The sequence below is a fragment of the Diceros bicornis genome, chromosome 10, assembly GCF_020826845.1.
Source record: "Diceros bicornis minor isolate mBicDic1 chromosome 10, mDicBic1.mat.cur, whole genome shotgun sequence".
Classification (NCBI taxonomy): Eukaryota; Metazoa; Chordata; class Mammalia; order Perissodactyla; family Rhinocerotidae; genus Diceros; species Diceros bicornis.
The window spans coordinates 52,989,847-53,011,439 of record NC_080749.1 but is presented as its reverse complement, the minus strand read 5'-3'; the positions used below and the strand labels follow the sequence as shown (position 1 = coordinate 53,011,439).

At 34.4% G+C, this 21,593-nt stretch overlaps 1 protein-coding gene across 5 annotated transcripts in view; it reads right to left on the bottom strand.

Moving 5' to 3' along the window:
• DYNC1I2 (dynein cytoplasmic 1 intermediate chain 2) overlaps positions 1-19,923 on the bottom strand; it is a 52,128-nt gene extending 32,205 nt beyond the window's left edge. For 2 of the 5 annotated variants that reach the window (XM_058549243.1, XM_058549244.1), the window contains exons 1-4: positions 19,577-19,683; positions 18,387-18,503; positions 16,074-16,191; positions 5,747-5,837 (exon numbers count right to left, since the gene is read on the bottom strand). In XM_058549243.1, coding sequence (XP_058405226.1) covers positions 5,747-5,837; positions 16,074-16,191; positions 18,387-18,494 — 317 coding nt within the window. In that variant the 5' untranslated portion in view covers positions 18,495-18,503; positions 19,577-19,683. Of the gene's footprint in view, positions 1-175; positions 236-5,746; positions 5,838-16,073; positions 16,192-18,386; positions 18,504-19,576; positions 19,685-19,820 lie in introns of those variants that run through there. The other 3 variants (XM_058549240.1, XM_058549242.1, XM_058549239.1) reach the window with 3 other exon arrangements.
• Positions 19,924-21,593: the final 1,670 nt, after the last annotated feature.

The following is a 21,593-nucleotide window of genomic DNA, read 5'->3' as shown; positions in this document are numbered from 1 at the left end:
ACACAGAATATTTCTTTTACTAACGATAGAGGATAAATGAGGTGCCACAGTAAAATATAACTCTTTTCCCAACTATATACTACATATTAGAAATTTAAGCAAAATAAAATCAGGACAGTTTCACAAAGAATCAAATTAATTATAAAAGAGGGAAGGTAATAAATCTATTCAATACCCCAAATCGGAATCTGAGTGAAGCTGAAGAACTGATGGATCTGTATCCCAATGCAGCGTCCTAAACGGTTGTAGGACAACCATGAAGCATTAGCAAAAAAGGCCATAAGTTAGTCAAGCAAATACATTCTACGAATGGCTAAAGCTAAAGTACTGTTCACAATCAAAAACCACATTTTCTGGTTAGTACAAAAAAAACACCAGGTATCATCACTCAATGCTCTAGTGCATGCACTAAGCATAATATGGTTAAAGATGCAAAGATACAAACCAGAATAGTTAAAAGATAGTATTTTCAGGTTATGAGAAAATAATGTTGCATAATAATGGGTAAGAACAGCGAAAGCATCCAACAACCCAAATAATACATTATTTTTGGACGAAAACAAGTTAAGCTTTAAAAATCGTCAAAATTTTAAGTTTCCTAATGAAAAAAACATTAGTAAAAACATCTTATAATCTTGCCCAAAGCATTAAATGTGTGCAGGAAATTGTCATATTGGCAAAGGAAATGAGTCAACACATAAGCCTTTCGGTAAGAAAACTAAAGACTATTCCACTGGGATACAAAATAGCTTAAGTTTCCAAAATGTGACCTTTATGTAATTTATGGGTTAAGCACCGCCCTGGGCTTACATGTCATCTGCTTAAGAAAGCAATTAAAGATTCTGTCTCTAGAAAAAATAGATTTTTCCCAGGAAAAATATTTTATGCTCAAAGGATTTACCTACACTAACTAAACTTTTGGAGAATATCGATCCTAAATAAATATTCAGTTGTGTTTTAGCCTTGTCTACTGTAAATAACTTACATGGGATCTTTTCCACTTAAGCCAAATCTAGTCATTACTAGAACAAAAGGTTCTTTATCACACTGGCATTCTCGTAGGTTAGCAATATATATGATAATTATGTACAGTACTGTATGATGTGCATAGTCCCTGATAAAAAGTTAAGCATAATACATTCAGTGCTACCATTTTTATCAAACATATTTTTTCTCACTTATATTATACATAAGTTATAATGTACAACACTAAAACTGCTGTAATATTTTAAACACAACAAATGATTTCTATACTGTACTTGCCTATACAATTTATCAACAAAAATAAGCAGATGAATTATTTTTGGACAATCCTCTTCACCAAAAAAACAAACTAGAGAAATCCTTCATTTTAAAAATATAAAGAGGGGCCGGCCCAGTGGCTTAGCAGTTCCGTGCGCGCGCTCCGCTACTGGCGGCCCCCCGGGCGTGCACCGACGCACAGCTTCTCCGGCCATGCTAAGGCCGAGTCCCACATACAGCAACTAGAAGGATGTGCAACTATGATATACAACTATCTACTGGGGCTTTGGGGAAAAAAAAAGGAGGAGGATTGGCAATAGATGTTAGCTCAGAGCGGGTCTTCCTCAGCAAAAAGAGGAGGATTAGCATGGATGTTAGCTCAGGGCTGATCTTCCTCACAAAAAAAACAAAAAACAAAAAACAAAGCCCTCTCCACTGATGAGGGTCTTCTATTAAAAAAAAAAAAAAAAAAAAAAAATATATATATATATATATATATATATATAAAGAAAGATCTTGGGATTTAACAAGATTGTGTGCATGCAAAGAAAAGAAGAGGCCACAGTGAAGATTTACTTTGTACTAAGCAATGAACAGCAACAAACTTAGGCTTTGTTAAACCAGAAGCGGTTCTTATGAGATGCTCTCCAAGGAATGTTCTGTCCATAGCCTTTACATTATGAGAGCTCTAGCTGTTATCAATGACATAGAGCTCCTTATTGAGGATGTCATTTTAGTCTAAAATCAAATAAAATTTTACCTCAAAATACCACCAGTACTAAAAATACACTGCACAACATATGAGATTATATTTTTTAAAGGCATCTGCAGACATATAAAGTAAAATTCCAATAAAATTCCAAAAGGCTGAGAGAGAAACTGATCAAGAATGGAAAAAAGGAACAAGAGGCATGGATTATCCAATTAAGTAACTGTCACCTAAATTTTAAAGATAACAAATGATTGAGAAAGTGAACTAAAAACTTAATGAAATACAACTTTTTAATCTGCAAAATTAGAGAAATATCACTTTTCATGGCTTTTTATATTTACTCATAAATCACCACCAGGCACAAAAGAAATTTTCGGCATTTAGAAACAGTGATTCAGACATGTTTTGATATCATATTCGGTAATGTCTATATATCTTTTCCTACTCCCAGAGCGGACTAATCTTAGACTGTCTTGGCCAGCTAATGAAGTTGAGTGTATATGTTCATATAGCTTTCACATTTTCACACATTTTTCTGTGATACTTCTTATTCTCTTTATTCTTTCATTATCATCATGCCTGCTCAGAGTTCATTCTGTTTCATTCTTGGACACTAGCATTCTTTTTAAAAACCCTATGTTTAGAAGTGCTGTTTTTCACTGCCAACAGCACCAATTAATCAACAATATCAATTATCTCTTTACTATGGAATCTGGAGATGATTTACTGGAATTCATAGTTTTCTACTCTTGTGTACATGTATACATATATATAAAAAAATGAACATAGCCCTCTTGAAAATTAATGATTAAAAATGAGCCTGTGGTCTCAAGGGAGACAATGTAGGTTAAACGTACGATTAAAAAGATATAAAGGCCAGCCTTGGTAGCCTAGAGGTTAAATTCACTGGGCTCTGCTTCAGTGGCACAGGTTCAGTTCCTGGGTGTGGACCTACACCACTCGTCTGTCAGTGCCCATGCTGCAGCAGTGGCTCACACACAAAAAGAGGAAGACTGGCAGCAGATGTTAGCTCAGGGCGAATCTTCCCCAACAAACAAACAAAGAAGATATAAGGTCACCTCATTCAAAGAAAGGATTTTTTCCTCTCCTGTTAAACTTAGAAGAAACTAATTTTGTATTCATTCTCCAATAAGAACAGATACTCCTAGAAATATTTAAATACCTGTTTTCTTATTTCACAACTTATTAAAAATCTACACTTTAAACTAAACACAAGTTAGCACACGATGCTTAGAACTTTTCAATACAGTAAATTCTTTAAATTAATGATGTAATCACTAGAATGTAAATTCCATAACGGGCCACGAACCTTTTATTTTCTGTGGTAACCTATAGTATTTAACATCAAATTGGCTATTCGGTAGATATGTGTTCTATATACAAATAAATATTTTTCATAACAGTATTTACTCCCTGTACCAATTTACAATATTCCAACAGGTCTCTAATGATCTCTAGGTTTTCCAGTGAAACTCAGGAAGACACATTTTAATTCATATTAATTTAAAAAACCAAGTAGAGGCCAGCCCAGTGGCATACTGGTTAAGTTCACATGCACTGCTTTGGCAGCCCAGGGTTTGTGGGTTTGGATACTAGGTGCAGACCTACACCGCTAATCAAGCCATGCTGTAGCAGCATCCCACGTACAAAATGGACGAAGACTGGCACAGATGTTAGTTCAGGGACAATTTCCTCACCAAAAAAACAAACAAACAAAAAATAAGTAGATATTACATAGTATTTTTGAAAGCAAACTTGCTGGCGCTGAATTAAAATAATCTCTCTACTCCTATTCAAATCAAGAACATTGAGTTCAGAATAAACACAGATGTGTGTCTTCATAACAATAATGTATATTATCAAATAAAGAAATTTAATGAATATAATAATTTTTTATTTGGGGAAATATTTTTACTATGATAATGCTGTAAAAGAAAAAAAACCCTTCTCTTGAAAATACTACTTGCTTATTAGCAAAGGAATATTTAACATATTTGTATAAAAATATGGAAGTAGGAAGTATGAAACAAATAAGTTTAACCTTAAAAATAAATTTAGACTAAACAAATTTAGTCTTAATCTATAATACATACTATTTTATAGGGTAAGATTATTTCTAAAAAATTTTTTGATTTTTCTTAAATGATAGAGTTATGTCATTCACTTCAAAACCACAGTATTGCTTAGATTTGCAATTTTGGATCTATATACAGAAAAGTTTTGGAAAGCACATCTCGAATTCAAACTGGTGAGTCTTGTGCCTCTTAACTGTTAATGATAACTTGATTATTCAGGAATGGATTAAAGTACTGAGTTTATAGATTATCTACCTTCCTTGCTTCTTTTTTCTTGCCCTGTCTTTTAGATACTCATTACTTGCTTGTCACTTCAACCAGACGGGTGCAGGCATAAAGAAGATAAAACTTCTGTTTATTTCTTATTACAAAGTGTGTTGAGATTTTCCTGAGTAGGACATTTAACTTCCTGGCCTGAAATAAGATTCTGAATAAAGATTTTAACTAGCTATGTTTAATCTCATTTCAGCTGTCACAAGAAGTCAAAAAGTGATGCTATTAAATAAAGACTTGCTATTATTGTGTGTGTGTGTGATGAAGAGGAATAAGTAATAATACTTTTCCCAATACAATCTTTGCAAAGAAGCTGAAATCTTACTGAACTTTTGAAAAGCAAGTCCCAACATGTGTACAGGATCCTAAAACAAACATGAAATACAGCTTTATAAGGAAGATGCGAGTTCAGGAAAATGTGGTACTAAACACTCTTTTTTTTTTAATTGTGGTATAATTGACATACAATATTATATCAGTTTCTGGTGTACAACAAATGATTTGATATTTGTAATATACTGTAAAATGATCCCACAATACATCTAGTTAACATCCACCACCACACATAGTTACAAATTTTTTTCTTGTGATGAGAACTTTTAAGATATACTCTCATAGCAACATTGAAATATGCAATACAGTATTATTAACTATAGTCACCATGCTGTACATTATATCCCAGTGATTTATTTATTTTGTAATTGAAAGTTTGTACCTTTTGACCCTCTTCACCCATTTCGCCCACCCCCAACCTCCCCACCCTCTGGTTAACCACCAATCTATATTTATGAGCTTCGGGGTTCTTTTTTGTTTCTTTGTTTTTTTTTTTTAGTTTACACATATGTGAGATCATACAGTATTTGTTTTTCTCTGTCTGACTTATTTCACTTAGTATAAGGCCCTCAAGGCAGTAAATATTCTTAATGTTTCCTTAGCAATTATTCCTCATTCTTGATATTTTATGCATTATTATTTTCTACCTTAATTAAAACTAGTGACTTAATAGAACAGAATTGGGCTGTTCAACTGAATCATTCAGATTTTCAACTACTGAATGGAGAATTAGCACTACAGAGAGGTTTTACATTATTTACACCCAAAACATTCACATAATAACCAATATGAAGTTTGTTTAAACAAAAAAAATTTAAACGAATTAACACCTCTATTTTTAATATAAATTAATTAGCATAAAACCAGTTAACTATTCAATACTAAGTTAATCAAGTGTGACAGACAGATAAAATATGGTAAAAAAAAAAAAAAAATCCCCCCAATTTACAACAAACAATTTCTACACCATTTAGATTTCAAAATGTTAGAACTAACTCAACATAACTATTTAGAGTCCCTCTAAAGCATGGACAGTATTTGGGCACTAAATGCATTCTATCATTAAAATATTAAAAGAAAATTACTGTACCTAGATCCCACTGCGCCGTCTCCAGAGTCTTGGCTTCCAGCTTCGCTTGGTGTGCTCACAGATTTGGAGGATGGAGACATAGGAGGAGGGACTAGATAGTGAAACAGACAGGTATCCGCTGTTACTACACGGAGAGGTTGCTCAGCTTACGACGTTTCAAAAGTAATTTAACATGAAGTAATTAACAAAAAAGAAAAAATAATGGCAACCCAAAAACCAAAAATACATGAATGAAAATGAACAGTAGAAAGAAGAGGAGAAAGACAAAGTTAACAATGCATGCTGACGATTCATGCAATTTATCTGGCAAAATACATTTGGGCTTTATATTAAAAAAAAAAAGGAAAAGAAAAGAAAGCAAGATGATGGAAGGATGCATCTTCATCTCAACCAACACCAAACGTGGGCACTAATTTTCAAAGGAGAGCATTCCTTTTCCCTTTTCTAACTTCTCACTTTTAAGATCACCAGATTTTTAAGTATTAATTATAATTGCTGCCAAAACCAAAATTCTAAAATATGCTTCAAAAGTCATTTACTCTCTGGCATTCTGAGATTTATTTTAAAAAGTTAATTTTTGTCTAACAATTTTTTCTTCCAAAAATGATTTCATTTTCCTCCCACCAAAAAAAGGGCCAATTTAGAGAAATAACAGTAGTTAAAGGAATGGCTCCTTTAAAATGTCCATTAGTTTCCAGCAATTTGGGTGAAAAATGCAAACGGGCCATAAAACAGCATGCCTTCTAGACATGATGCATAACATAAAGTGACACATGCAACTTAAACAAGGCAAGACTTATGGTAACTTCCTTACCCCAGTATTCAGAAAAAACTGAAGTGTACAGACAAAGATACAGACACCCAAAATATTCTTAATCCCGTCTTATAGAAAAATACACATTTTTCATAGTATATAAAGCAAACAGCAAATGCTTTCCCCTAAACCGTGACTTTTAATATTATATACTATCAGTTGATCATGCATATTTCATGCTATTACATTTGTAAAACTTTTTGATTACCATTGCAGGGAGTACAGGAGGATCATCACTGCCATCTTCTGGTTAAATTTTACCATAAATGTCCCCAATCCCAAGTATCTTTTTAAAATAATTTTTCAGTGTACAATATTAAGTGACTGACTGAGCTGCAAGGCCTTCTTTTACTAGTCTACTGAAAAGAAGGTTAAGTTTCTAGTTTTATAGGAACTAATCTAAAGAAGTATGTATTTAATTAAAAGTCTGTGTTTTTGGAATAGTCACATTCATTGAACCCTTATAATTATGTTTAAATGTTTATACATGCTGCGGTAAAAACAGTGGGTTTGCTAATCTAACAAAATGTACAAGTATAGTACGATGAACTACATCTTAAACACAGGTATAAAACTGATCATCCTTATTTTTTCAATGGCAAATTCTATTGGCAACCAATAATAAGATTAGAAGAAAAGAATCCACAGCTAGAACGTTTGTCTCCTGAGATAACAGTGGTTAATTCTTAAGTTGCAAAGGACCAAAAAAACATAATCAAGTATCTCCAATTTTGTGATTAAATCTCTCAGAAACAATGATAAGACCAGATCAACTTCATACAATTCTCATGTGGACGGCATTGTGCTAGGTGCTGCATGTATAACTCAAAGTAGCTAAACATGACTTGTATCTAAGTAAAAGAACATAAATGTCTCCTAACTTCTCTTAGGTTACATTTCTCAACCTCTTAGGTCCATCTCTCACTGTGCGGTTTCCTCTAGCCTACGTCCCAACTAATATAAGAATAAAGAGTAATATCTGACCATGGTTTGCCTACTGTTCTCTAGGCACAAATATGTGTTTATTAAATTATAGTGAGGCATTATACTGTTTTCATATTAAAGATTTTCCAAGAAGAAATTTTGCATTCTTTACATTACATACTTAACTTCATGTTTAGGAAAATAATTTTTCTCAGTATACATATTAGACAGATTAGAGGAAAACAGTAATATTTCTACCAATCTAATTATTTATGATGAACTATAAAATTCTTTTCCAGTTTAATATGTTTTTCCCCTTTCTAGTGACTTCAAGTATCAAAGACTCCACTCAAGTTCAACGGTATCTTACTTGGTTAAGACTATATTTTTAAAAAATGTTACCTCAAATTCTTTACGGAAACAGGTTAAATAGTAATTATACATACATAAGTAACACTAACATAGCCAACTCTGAAATAAAAGTTTCAGAAATAAAAACTAAATTACAGGAGTGATGCTACCAAATTACCACAGTTTCTCAGCCAGAAGCAAAATAAATCACTATGACTTCAAATTTGTAATTAGATAAAAATCTCCATCCCAGAACTATATTCTTCCTGCCAAAAGAAGTTTTCAAGCCAGCTGATGGAGAGGACTCACAAAGGATTCAAAGTTATTATCTGGCCCACCAACTTCATCTTGCAATAATAAATAATGTATACCACAGAAGGGACAAACCTAGAAAAAGAAAATTACTATCACTGAAAAAGGAGAAATGTTAACAGGAAAAAAAGGAATGGTGGCATTATTTGGTGACTACCATATTTGCACCCAATTAGTCTAGAAAAAAATCAAAGAATACAGTAAGGCAATGCGACTATACTCTCAGACTCCAACAAATGACTCCCAAGAACAAATAAAAGTATGCAGTCAGGGAGGTTTTAAAAAAACTGACCTCATATTCTCTCAAAATCTCAGAAAAGACTCAATTCTAGAATTCTATTTTAAAGATGGTTTAAGAGTCCAAACAGCTTTGAAAATAACATAGGTCATTACTCACTAGCTTTTGCCAAGTATGAGATATTATTTACTTAGCAAGAACAGTGATTCAATCAGATTAACTTTACTCCACAGTTTTATATAAAATAGCCTAAAACAAGGCTTTAAATGGTACAAAAAATAAAGGATTTAACATTAACATGATTATGTGATTATGTGAATGAATTTAAGCTTCTTAGAAGTTTAGAGCAAAGATATCTATTTCCTTCTTTGAGAACCAAGGGAGAAAAATATCAAGTAAAGTGAAAAACAAATACACACCACAGCACTCACTGATCATGTAAGTAACATTGAAAGGCTCTAACTCTTTCATTCTCTAGGACAAAAGGTCAATCAAGAAGGCCTTTCCTGCCAGCTTAGATCTTGGCCTTCTAAAGATATAAAATAAACACTGCTGCATTTTGGCCCGTGAAGAAAAAAACAGAATATTTTTAAACCACAAAGGACATGGGAATAGACCTAGATTTAGAATTAGAGTTAAGTTTAAGTCAACCACTCAGGACTATACAGAAGTCTGAGATGAAGAATGGCACACAGTCAATTATTCTTCATCTAGAAGAAAACTTCTGGCAAGAAGGGGCTTTTACCAGGAAGGACCTAGAAAAAGTAGACAGCCAAGGAAAGTGAATGTAGGGAGTGAGAGTGTTGGCAGAAGACAGTGAAATGGAAGGAGTGAGGTTCTGAGATAACCCCAAGTTGTGAGGCCCCTTGTAGCTTGTCAGTTATGATACTTGGTCCTCAAACACAGCCCGTGTTACAATAATGCCCCCTTGTGGATACAAGTGCTCCTAGCCTGGAATGTTAACATTTAAATAACCGTTTTTATACCTTACTCTTTTTGTCCCGAAAGGTGTTGCTTTAAACCTTAACTCTCTGAAATATTAATTTCTCCCTTTTCTATGGCCCCTTCTCCTGATAATGAAGTTTAAATATCCTCCGCTAATCTCCCGTAAATGTTTCATTTCCTTTATTCTCTTCAATATAATTCAGAGTACCAGATAAATATTTTTAAAAGAAATTAATAAACAAAAATAAAATTTGGGGCCAGCCCAGTGGCGCAAGTGGTTAGGTGTGCGAGCTCTGCTTCGGCGGCTTGGGGTTTGCAGGTTTGGATCCCGGGCGCACAGTGATGCACCGCTTGTCAAGCCATGCTGCGGCAGCATCCCATATAAAGCAGAGGAAGATGGGCATGGATGTTAGCCCAGGGCCAATCTTCCTCAGCAAAAAGAGGAGGACTGGCAACGGATGTTAGCTCAGGGCTGATCTTCCTCGCAAAAATAAAATAAAATAAAATAAATAAAATATTACAATATTAAAAGACTATAAGGAACAATTTTTTTTAAATTAGGCTAAAATTGAAGAAATGACTTGAATAGGGAAAGCATTCTATCTAAAAATCAGATTTACCAGTTATAAGATAAATAAGTACTAGGGATGTAATGTAAAACATGACGACTATAGTTAACACTGCTGTATGGTATATATTGGAAAGTTGTTAAGAGAGTAGATCCTACAAGCTCTCATCACAAGGAAAAAGTTTTTTTCTTTTCTTTTTATTGTGTTTATACGAGATGTTGCATGTTAGCTAAACCTATTATGGTAATCATTTCATAATATATGTAAATGAAACCATCATGCTGTATACCTTAAATTTATACAGTGATATATGTCAATTATTTCTCAATAAAACTGGAAAAAAATCAGATTTAAAGTACCCAAAAGTTATCAGGAGAGAGAGGGAAATAAATGAAGCAATACTTATTTTGATTAGCAAATTTCTTTTGTTTTTTCCTAATAAAAGAAAATCCAGGTAATAAACTACCAAACTAATCAATGTACTATGTGCCCTACTGATACAGACTTACGCTACAGAGTAATTGATAACATCTGTTTTCATCTCTCTACAAGATAGTTAAAACAGCAGTTACACATACAAAAATAGATTCACTTTATTTTTTTCAATCATCAATGTTTAGGAACTCTACATCTGATATAACATGTCCCGAAGTTGTGTCTAAAATTAACTTTCTTAAGACTGGCCACTTAAATTTAGTTTAAAAGAAAAAGACATTTGTGACAACATGGATGGACACTGAGGGTATAATGCAAAGTGAAATAAGTCAGAGGGAGAAGGTCAAATACTGTATGATTTCCTTCATTAAGTAGTAGATAATAACAACAATAAACAAACACATAGGGACAGAGATTGGATTGGTGGTTACCAGAGGGGAAGGGGGGAGGGAGGAGGGTGAAAGGGATAATTCGGTACATGTGTGTGGTGATGGGTTGTAATTAGTATTTTGGTGGTGAACATGATGTAATCTATGCAGAAATAGAAGTACAATGATGTACACCTGAAATTTTTACAATGTTATAAACCAATGTTACTGCAATAAACAAAAAATTAAAAAAAAAAAAAAAGAAAAAGAAATCAAGTCACATCTCTTTTATGAAATATCCACATTTCAATGTCCACTATGCATTTCCAAAAATTTAAAAATCAGATTTGTTGTTGTTGTTGCTTTTAAAGCAGATGGCTTGTATTTGACCTTACCAGGTGGAAAGACATATGACCTAATAATAACTGAACAAACATTTAAGTGTCTAGCCTTTGCTGGGTACCAGGGATAAAAATGGAATATACTGTCCCTACTCTCAAGGACCTCTGACAAAAAGCAGTAAAACAACCAAATAAGAATCTACCAGCGAAGAGAAGCTAAGAGAGGTTTTATTAGCTGTATCTTTTTTAAAAGACGAATTATTTTCAGTAGAATAAAAAAAGAAAAAAGTCCATTTTAGGAAAACAATTGGTTGATGTTTTCAATAAAGCCTCTTAAATATTCTAACAGTGTTTTTATACTTCTAGAATTTAAAAATATTTAATAAATACATTCTGTAGTGAAAAGAAAAACAAGTATCCATCCTGGGTCATAATATAACATGTATTTTTTTATTGTGGGTTACAGTCAAGAAAATTTGACAGCCACTGCCCTCATCTGTATCTTGTATCCTTCAGGCCTAATTTTAAATAAATACTGGAAAGATCTTTATGCATCTATCAGAGAATAGAAGAAGGTGGAAAACCACACAACTCATTTAATGAGGCTAATATAACCACTACCATAAAACCAGACGAGACACAGTAAAAGGGAAAAATATTATAAGCCTGACTCTCTTATGAGTGCAGATGAAGAACTTCTAAAGAAAATATTAGTAAACAAATCTAGCAGTGTATGAGAAAAATATTATCTCATAATTAAGTTGGATTTATTCCAGAACATAAGCATAGTTTTACATTAAAAAACCTATCAATATAAATCATCGTTTTAGTACATTAATAGAAAAAAAAAAGCATATGTTCATCTCAAAATACGAAGAGACTTAAGAGTTTGCTGTAAATATTCTGGTGGCCTTAAAGACTATTCAAATTCTTTGTGAATGTGGGCTGGACTTAGTGACTCTTCCATGAACAGAATGTGGCAGAAGTGATGCTCAGTGACTTCCAAGGGTTAAGTCACAGAAAGGATAGGTTCCTGCTGGTTCTCCTTCTCTTTAGATTGCTCCCTCTGGGAAAACCCACGCTGCAAGGATACTCAAGCAGTTCTGTGGAGTGGCGCAGATGGATAGGAACTCAAGCCTCCCACTAACAACCAACACCAACTTGCCAGCCATGTGAATGAGCCACCTTGAAAGCAAATTCTCTAGCTCCATCAAGCCTTCAGATGACTACAGCTCTGACTAACATCTTGACTTCAACTCCCTAAGAGACCCTGGGCCAGAACCACTCAGCTAAGCCACTACCAAATTCCTGACTAGCAGGAACTGTGAGAGATAATAAATGTTTATTATTGTTTTAAAAAAAATCAAACTGATACAAGAAGAAATAGAAAACCTTAATAGTTTTTAAAAAACCTGAAGTGGTGAATAACCCCTGCTTTCCACTATTCCCTGGGGAAAAAAATTGTAATCCCAGGCAGTTTTACAGTTGAATTCTACCAAGTTTTTAAGGAACAGGTAACATTTATCTTTTACAAGTTGTTCTACAAAATAACTGTCCAATTTATTTTTAAACCATAACCATGATTGTCTCTGAACATGGATAGTACAGGAAAATTACAGGCAAATTTCACTTATCAGTATACATGAAAAACTCCTAAATAAAATATTAGCTACTCTACTTTAAAAATACACACAAAAACTCATTTGCCACCCCTGGAGGTGACTATTAATAATTAAAGTGAAAAAAATTAGGCACATCTTCTGCTTTTCTAACAAGAAATGCATTTAGGGTAACCAAATAGCCTTAGTTACTGAGGAAAAGCTCCCCTTTACAGAAGAATTCCAGCCAATAAATGTAGAGGAATGATGGAATTACAAAAACAATTTTGCAAATCCTAATCAAAAACTGATTTAGATAAGGATCATTAATAAGTAAGTATTAAAGCTATTTGGTGAAAAGTTGTCGGAGAAATAAATATTCACGTGGTGCAAAAGTATTACCTCCAGATATTACTTGCTAATCATAAGGAGAAAAAACATGTAATTATGTTGGAGAAACCTGGCTGTCACAATCGGAACACAGTAATCAATCTTAGCATCACTAACAGCTCAACAACCAGACGTGCTACTGATGTGATGCGATATGAAGTACACAGAATCATCTATGAGATATTCTTGCCAAACATGTTCAACCTGAAGCTAATCATGTTTTCTTAATCTAATTTCCAGCTTAGAGGAAATACAAAGGAGAGAGGAATAAAAGCTAAATGTGAGAAAACCATCAGACAAACCCAGAAGTTGGGACATTCTAGAGACCAACTGGCTCACTCTCTTCAACAAGCCGATGATAGGGGGCAAAAGTAGTATGTACGGATGATCTTCTAGACTTAGAAAGACTAGAAACACATAACTAAATGCAACATATGGTGCAGCAAGATTTTGGGTGGATAACCTAATTTTTTTTTGAGGAGAAGAAAAATTTTGTGAAGCTAGGGCTATTTTGAAAAAGAGAAAAAAAAGGGGTGATTTTCTATATCAGAAATTAGGATATAATACAAAGCCATGGTGATTAAACTGTAGGTTAACAGCACAGAATCAGACAAATAGATCAACAGTGAAAATACAGAGCCCAGAAATGCCCATGAATATATGGGAACTGACTGTATAACAAAGTTGACATCAGATATCAGTGAGAGTAAAAGATGGACTACCTAATAAACGGTACTAAGAAAATTAGCTAACTATATGGAGAAAAACTACATTGGAATCCTACCTCACACTATGTTCAAAAATATAACCAAAATATCTAAAGGCGAAGGCAAAAACTATAAAACCTAATAGAAAAAAAGAAGACCAAAAAGCACACACAAAAAAAAGGTTATAATTGGTAGATCTGACCATTACCAAAATGAAGGATTTGAACATATCAAAATGAAGGATTCTGTTCAATGAAGGAAACTATAAACAGAGTTAACAGGTAATAGACTGGGAGAAGGTATTTTTAGAAAGACTAAAACAGACAGAGAAGTCCTCCCTAAAATATACAAGGAACTCCTACAGCAAGATAAAGAACCCCAATAGTAAATGGGCAAAGACTATGAATATGCTCTTCACAGAAAAGAAAATATGAAGGGTTAACAATATATGAAGAAATGGTCAACCTTACTGTGAACAGATAAACGTATATCAAAACATTATGGCACTTTATACCCATCAAGTTGGCAAAAATTAGAAAGCTGGATAATATCATGAAATAGTTACTTTCTCACGCAGTGGTGGTGGGAGAGTCAACTTTTGTAGTCATTGTTGAGAGTGGAATGTAGAACCTAATAAACGTAAGTAAACCTGTACACAATAACACAGCAAGTCAATTCTTGGGCATACACCCCAGAGAAACTCTTCCACAGTCCTCAAGGGGAGAGAACATATTCTTTGCAGTGTTGCTTGTGATAGCAAAGCAGAGATAGAAGCAATCTAAGTGCTTATCACTGGTGAACGGATAAGTAACATATGGCATATGATGCAATATTATAAATCAGTCAAAAATAACTAGATCTGTATGTAGCAACATGGGTAGATCTCAAATACAATGCTGCTTGACAAAAAAGAATAAATAGAATGAGACACATATAGCACAATGTCATTTACGTATATAAAGCATATACACATAGATATATGAAACCCTGAAAAATGTAAACACGTAGGACAGATCAAAAGGATATATGTTAAAAATGCAAGAACAGGTACTTAATATAAGACTGGGAAGGAGAATGGAACTGGAAATGAGGAATGAGGGAGAAACACACCCACACGCAATTAAACAACAGTCTTTCAAGAATCGATGATGGAGGTGGGTCATGAACTGAGAAATATGAGCAAGTGAATTCAGCGAAACTGAAGTCTTAAAAAGAATAGAAAGCCTACAGGAGAAAATCAAAAGGATCAGAAAAAAGGATCACTCAAAGACTACACAACTAACAAGCAACTTGGTTTAGTTACTAGGCTATTTTTTTAAACAAGATAAACGTGTTCTGATTCATTTCTTTTTAACATTGCAATAAGCAACATAAGCTGTTAAATAAAAACATAAAAATTAATGTATTTCAAGCTTCAAATTCTACCAATAAGGAAAAGGCAAATGAGCTGAAAGAAATAACAATGAAGCAGACCATGAGATTAACCAGCTTCTTCATCTTGAAACCTTTTAGAAATATCAGCTCTAATAACAGTTACGTTGCAGTTTCACAACAGGCATATAGCAGTTACTATCTCTGGTATTCGTTCCCTGTGGTAGATGGAATTAACCCACAAACTAACCTTGAAATTGTAGGTCCCTAAATGACAGAGGCCATGTCAAACTAAAATACTACGTAATAGCACCCAGCTCAGAATTATTTTAAGCAAGCATTTAATGCTTTCTGATATGTAACTAGATTGTCCTCAGTACCTCTACTATTTCAGCTTTTTGGTCTAGTAATGCTATCAAAATGAATAACCCAGAAAAAGAACAAGATTAAGTCAAATCACTGCCAAAATAAGCTACCAATATTATTTCCCTTATTAGCATTGAGAGCAGAAAGCTATAAGGTTCTCCTTCCACTCCTATACCTTTGAATGCTAATATACTTTCAGAACTTTGATTCATCATACCTCTCTTTAACCTACAGAAAGGAACATAGAGTTAAGATCAGGAATCACAGTCAACTTTGAGCTTAATACAGTATGGCACAGAAAATTTGTTCAACAAATGCTTGAAGAAATAAATTACTGATTTAACAAGAAAAGTCAATTGGTTGTTCAGTGTACGTTAATAAATATAATTAATCTTGCAGCTCCTTTGAACAAAATAACCATATATTAGCACATCTGAAAAAAGATCATTCCAAATAAATTGTAAGATTAATGATTTTTAAGAGACACAAATAAGAAAAACATGCAAAGTATATTAAGTCAACTCACTTATCTCAGGTACATCTGAGCTGAAAAGAATATACGCCTCTCTGTTATAAATGGATATATGCTTATCCTTACCAATGGGGGACTCTGGAGTTAGCCCCATGCTTTGAAGCAATGCTTCAGCTTCTCTTCTTTTTTTTTCAAGATCTGATTCTTCTTGCACAGGAGCGACTGCTTCCTTCTTCTGATCAGTCTAAATTTTTTAAGTTAAAAACTTAAGTTTACATATGATATGAACATTTCTGTTTTGCAAAATAAATGTATTTTAAATAATGTGCTAACACTGTATACTTTGGGGGGTGGACTTAGTTTTGAATACACATTATAGTCATTAAATGAAAACCATTCACAATCGAGTTCTAGTAAGTAATCTCCAAATAATATGTACTAAATTGATCCATTTTTGTATGTAATCAAGGGATTTTTTTTGTAATCACAAAAATTTTCCTAATAAATAAACTCAAAAATAGAGTCAACTTCTAATTATCTACAGTATGAAACTGCTATCCATGGTCAGGAATTGTGGAAATCTCCCTTAGTGACACAAAGGCTTAGATATAAATATCACAACACTATGAAAAAAAAAAAAGATGGAATTATTTCAGAGATAACAAATTTTAAGTAAATGGACAACTTGATTTGTTGAAAAAATATGAGTACCTCAAACTTCTGCATGAAGTGTTCATTGTATTTATGCAACTTTATGTAGAGGATGTTTGTCAAAATATTCATCTGGAGAAGGGTTTTTATTTTTATTTTTTAAATTATAGGTCTTTTTTTAGGATAATAAAAACATGGTTGGGTTTGGAAAATTAAAATTCACTTTAGCATAGCACAAAACATTTTCTGTTACCAAAATTTTTGCCAGCTTTTATTTCAGTCTTTTATAGTTTTACTAAAAATCTTCCAGTTAAACTAGATAAGCCTCAATATTCTCAGATCATCCAAAACATCTCAAGTGAAATTTAAGCCTTCAAGGGAAAAGTTTTATATACACACCTCAAATGCCTATTTCGACTAGACAACTATTACTCATACAATTGTCTGTAGTGAATTTTGTCAGTCATAATATTCTACGATACCATTTTAACTTGAAGTCATCAGAAAATTTCATCCAAGTAGCCAAACAGGCTATATTATCAAGCTGACACTTTACCTATATATAACAATATATTAGTAGACTCGTTGTTTAATACTATTAAATTATCTCTTATAATGTCTTATAAACTTTATATTAGATATGTCATGTAATAGATATCTCTTAGAGGCCACTTATGCCGCTTATGGCCATCCTTAGAAAACAAAATTCCAATTTGCTCTCAGCACTGAAGGGTTTAGGGCTGTTGATACCACTTTGGCTTTAAAATGGCTCTGCCAGTCTGACTCATGCTTCTATCAGTTAGCTTTTAACCAGATAGCGAACTTAAAGCTCTAACCCTCTTATAATAATATATCACAGAAATGTTCAGAATAAACTAGAAAATTCTTCAATTACAGGCTTTTACAGCATCATAACAATGTTGCATATAAATTGTACCTTCAATATTTCTGCCACTGATTTTTCTTTTTCCCTAAGAGATTTCTAGAAGTCTTGGCTATTGTTTAGGCTATCACATAGAAAAACTTGTTATCAATGTCACACTTAGGACAAACATATCCGTGGTAAAAGTAGACAAATCTGTCTCAAGAGTTTCCATAGGGATAAATGTACATTTCAATACAGGAGCAAGTAAAATAGCTCCAGCTCAGGGTCAATGTATATTTGCCATATATGATGAAAAGGTGACGCCAAAAATCAGAAGGCAGAGGTACCTGGTCCACCTTTATGTAGTGTCAAACCCACTACCTGGTAAAAATATTTCAACGACTAACTCGTGATAAAGGAGATAAAAACAAATTCCCTAATCAATTAAGTAATCTATTATATATTTCTCTTTGCCCTTATCTATTCTGACAAATTATTAGCAGTTCAGACTAGTAAAATATTCAGATAAGTAAGTTCAAAATCCAAGTAAGTTCAAAATCCAAACTAAGTTATGATATATATGCCATGTTTTATGAGTTACAAGGCAGATGTCCCTTACTTTATATAATAAACATATTCCTATAAGACTAAATATGTAAACTGAACTTTTTATAAATCAAATCCTAGAAATGCAATCTATATGAGATATTTTTACTCAGTAAAAAAAAAATCATATTTTAATTTATCGGTTTTGTCATTTTCACATACCTGGTTTCTTTTAAGTAAGATTCACCAAAGTGCTATATTTGCAGTCACAACTGCTGGATTTTTAACTACTGTGACAGCATTACATAAAGGTATAAGTACTTGAAATAAAATTCAATTATTTTGTATTAAGTTTATTTAAAAAAAATCAAAAGTACCTCCTTTTTCTTCCTTTCTTCTTCTTTCCTCTTCTTTTCCTCTCTGATTTGGGCTAACCGCTGCTTCTTACGTTCCAACTCTGCCTTTAATTCACTTTTGTCCGACATGTTTGTGACCTTACGAGGCAAATAATCATTTATAATCATCATTACATTGGTAAAAGCAGCACTCTAGAAAAATTAGTCTTCAAGAAGAAAACTGTCTCAAGAGGCCATGTAGTTCAATGCTATCTAAAGAGAACATACAAACTCTACTTTAAAATAATGGAAGCATATATATTACTAAGACTTGAAAAACATCATAAACAAAACATTAAAAATAAATATTTAGAGTTGAGCACAGTAGCTGGCACACAGTAAACTTTTTAACGTTCACATGCCCAAATTTAACACAATGTCTCTGGCTCTTAAAATAGAGAGAGGACTTGGGTTGGCATTAAGATGCTCTTAGTCTATATGATACAGATCTAATCTGTTCCCAGAGTTTTGCATTCATTCCTAGAAATTTGATAAAAACAATATGCGGTCAGACAGAAAATCCTTAAATTCTAAAACTGCCATGTAATAATAATATTAAGGACAAGAAAAACACAAAAATCACCACCATTAACTATCAAATATACTTAGTTTATTTTTAGTCAAAGCCCAACGACAAAGTCTGACCGGCTGAACTACCTACAGCTAACCAGCCCGCTCATCCTCACAGAGGCCGGAGCCTCCATGACTGACACGTTCACTTTCTTAAAACTCCAAGGAAAAGCAAGTCTCTGGAATTTTGTGCTACAACCTCCGCGTTCGGGTACTTTCCAACATACACACGGTGACGGAAAAACACTGTATACATGAGCAGTAATGACTTTTATTTATACAATGGAGCAAGGCGAAAAGGAGTCACTTCTCCCCTGGGGTCACGGCCAAGAAGGCGCGGTCCAGGACAGGGCGTCTGGGGTGCCGGGGCCAGTGGGCGCCGAACAAGCCTCGAGGCTCCTCGGGCCACCTCTAGAAGGTGACGAAGGGAAGGTGGCCTCGTCTCCCCGGCCTTCCTGAGTCACGGCACCTGGCTTTCCCCGCCTCTCCTTCCCCGAGCCCGGCCGGGCGGCGCTGTCAGCAGGAACTACCAAGCTGCCTTTTGAGTCTCCACGTGAAACACAGCGGTAAGAAGGGCCTTGAGGGACGAACACTCAACCCACCTGTCAGGTGGCGGGATGGAGAGGAGTCCGCCCGCCTGCGACTCGCCGGTAACGTCCCTCTCCTTCGCCCCCAAAGCCAACAGTCGCCGCCACTAGCTCCGCGGCTTCCCAAAGCACACAAAGAGGGACGGGCGGCGGCTGCTACGGCGACAGCTTAGGGACAAATAGCTTCACCAGCACGAGTTCGCTCCCAGACAGAAGGGGTGGGGCCCTACTGCGGCAAATAGTAGCCCCCGTGACTTACCTATGTAAAGCAGAAGCCAAGAGTTGAGACCAAGAATCCAGCCGGCCCAGGGGCCCGAAGTGTTTCCGCTTTGCCCCAAACTGGAAGACTACGCCTAATAGTCTCGAGCCGGCTAAGCAACCACCGCCCTTGCCATACAGAGTGACAAGACCAGGGAGAACTACAAGCCCCAGCTCCAGGGAAACGGGCGTGCGGCGAGCAATGCATTCTGGGAGTTGTGGTCAATGGTACTAGCAAGGTATGCTGGGACATGTAGTGTTTCCTAGTCTTGCCGTTTCCCACTTCGAGGCCTGCTTCCTTCATGATTCCATTGAGAAGGTTCCAGCCGTTCTCTTTAATGTGTTCTCCTCCATTGTTCAGTACTCAGAGCGTTATAAGTGTTATATCTTAGGATCTTTGACTCAACGTTGGCCCAATTTTAAGAAGGGTTATTTTCCGGTGGTGAACCTATGTATTACATTGCACATTTGAAGAATACTTTTTAGGATGTACACCAGTTTTAGCAAAAAATGCCGTATAGAGGTTTCATGTGGCATCTTAGGCAAAATCTAAATTTTCAAAATGTAGTGTAACCTCATTCTGTCAAAGAATGTGAGAAATCATCTTTAATTAGAAAAAGATTTGTTTTTACTCAGTTTTTACTAGTATTCGTGGTTGTCAACCTGCTTAGCTGGGGTGTTATGAAAATTAGCAATAAAAACTTCTGATTCTTATGTTTGCTCATAAATTTCATAATGTACACATGGAATATTCTTTTGAGCTTGCAAATAAAATAATTAGTGTTGCAATAAATAAATAGATAAGAATATGTTAATCAGCTTAGCAAATAATTCTCCAGTATTTTGTTGCAGTGTGATAGATAGCATTTTGGTTTTCTCTCAAAGAGTTTTTGAAAAGAAAGTATTTTATACTATTGAAATCTAAACCAAGTAAGAATGGTTTCCACAGTTGTTGGAGTTTTTAATATACAAAGAAAGCAAAAGTTATTGGGATATGAATTTACCAGAAGTTTATGGGTTGATACACATTTTTACAGATTTTTATTTAAATAATTTAAAGCATTATTTGGCAATAATTAAAGCTAACGCCAAAGCAATATCTTTCTTATATTCTAGAAGGACATTGCCCAGGTCTAGGATTAAACTTTAGGATTGAATTCTAAGTCCTTGGACCTGTGCCTAGTCTTTTCTTTGTCTTGCTCTGCCTATATACAAGATAAATATCTCAGAAATAAATCTGAGAAAGAAAAATCCTTCAAATTCCAAGACTTTTCCTTATAACCTAAAATTTCAGAGGTTTATAACTATACTACCTTTTTGTCTTCCTTCTTCTTTCCTAATAGTTTTCATTTATTAATTTGAAAAATTGTTATTGATTGCCTACCATGTGCTAGGGATGGTGCTGAGTGCTATATGTCAGAGCTAAAATGTATATCTCTGTTCTCAAGTGGGGAAGACAGGACACTCAGTTCAACTAAGTATCGTGATGGGATTAAGTAGGGAAGTGATAGAACACTCTGGAAGAAAATTTTCAGGGGAAGATGATTCCAGAGCTAAGTCTTAGATTCTGGAATATTGAGTAGAAGTAACCAAGCAAAGAAGATGCAGAAAGGTGCCTTAGGGAGATGAAAGAATATGGCCAATGTACGGAGGTGTGAGAGCATGGACTACTGGAGAATCTGGAAATAATTCAGAATGGCTGTAGGCTAAGACGAGAACTGGAAAATGAAGCCATAAGCAGGGATGAAGTCATATATCCCAGTTTAGGTTTAGT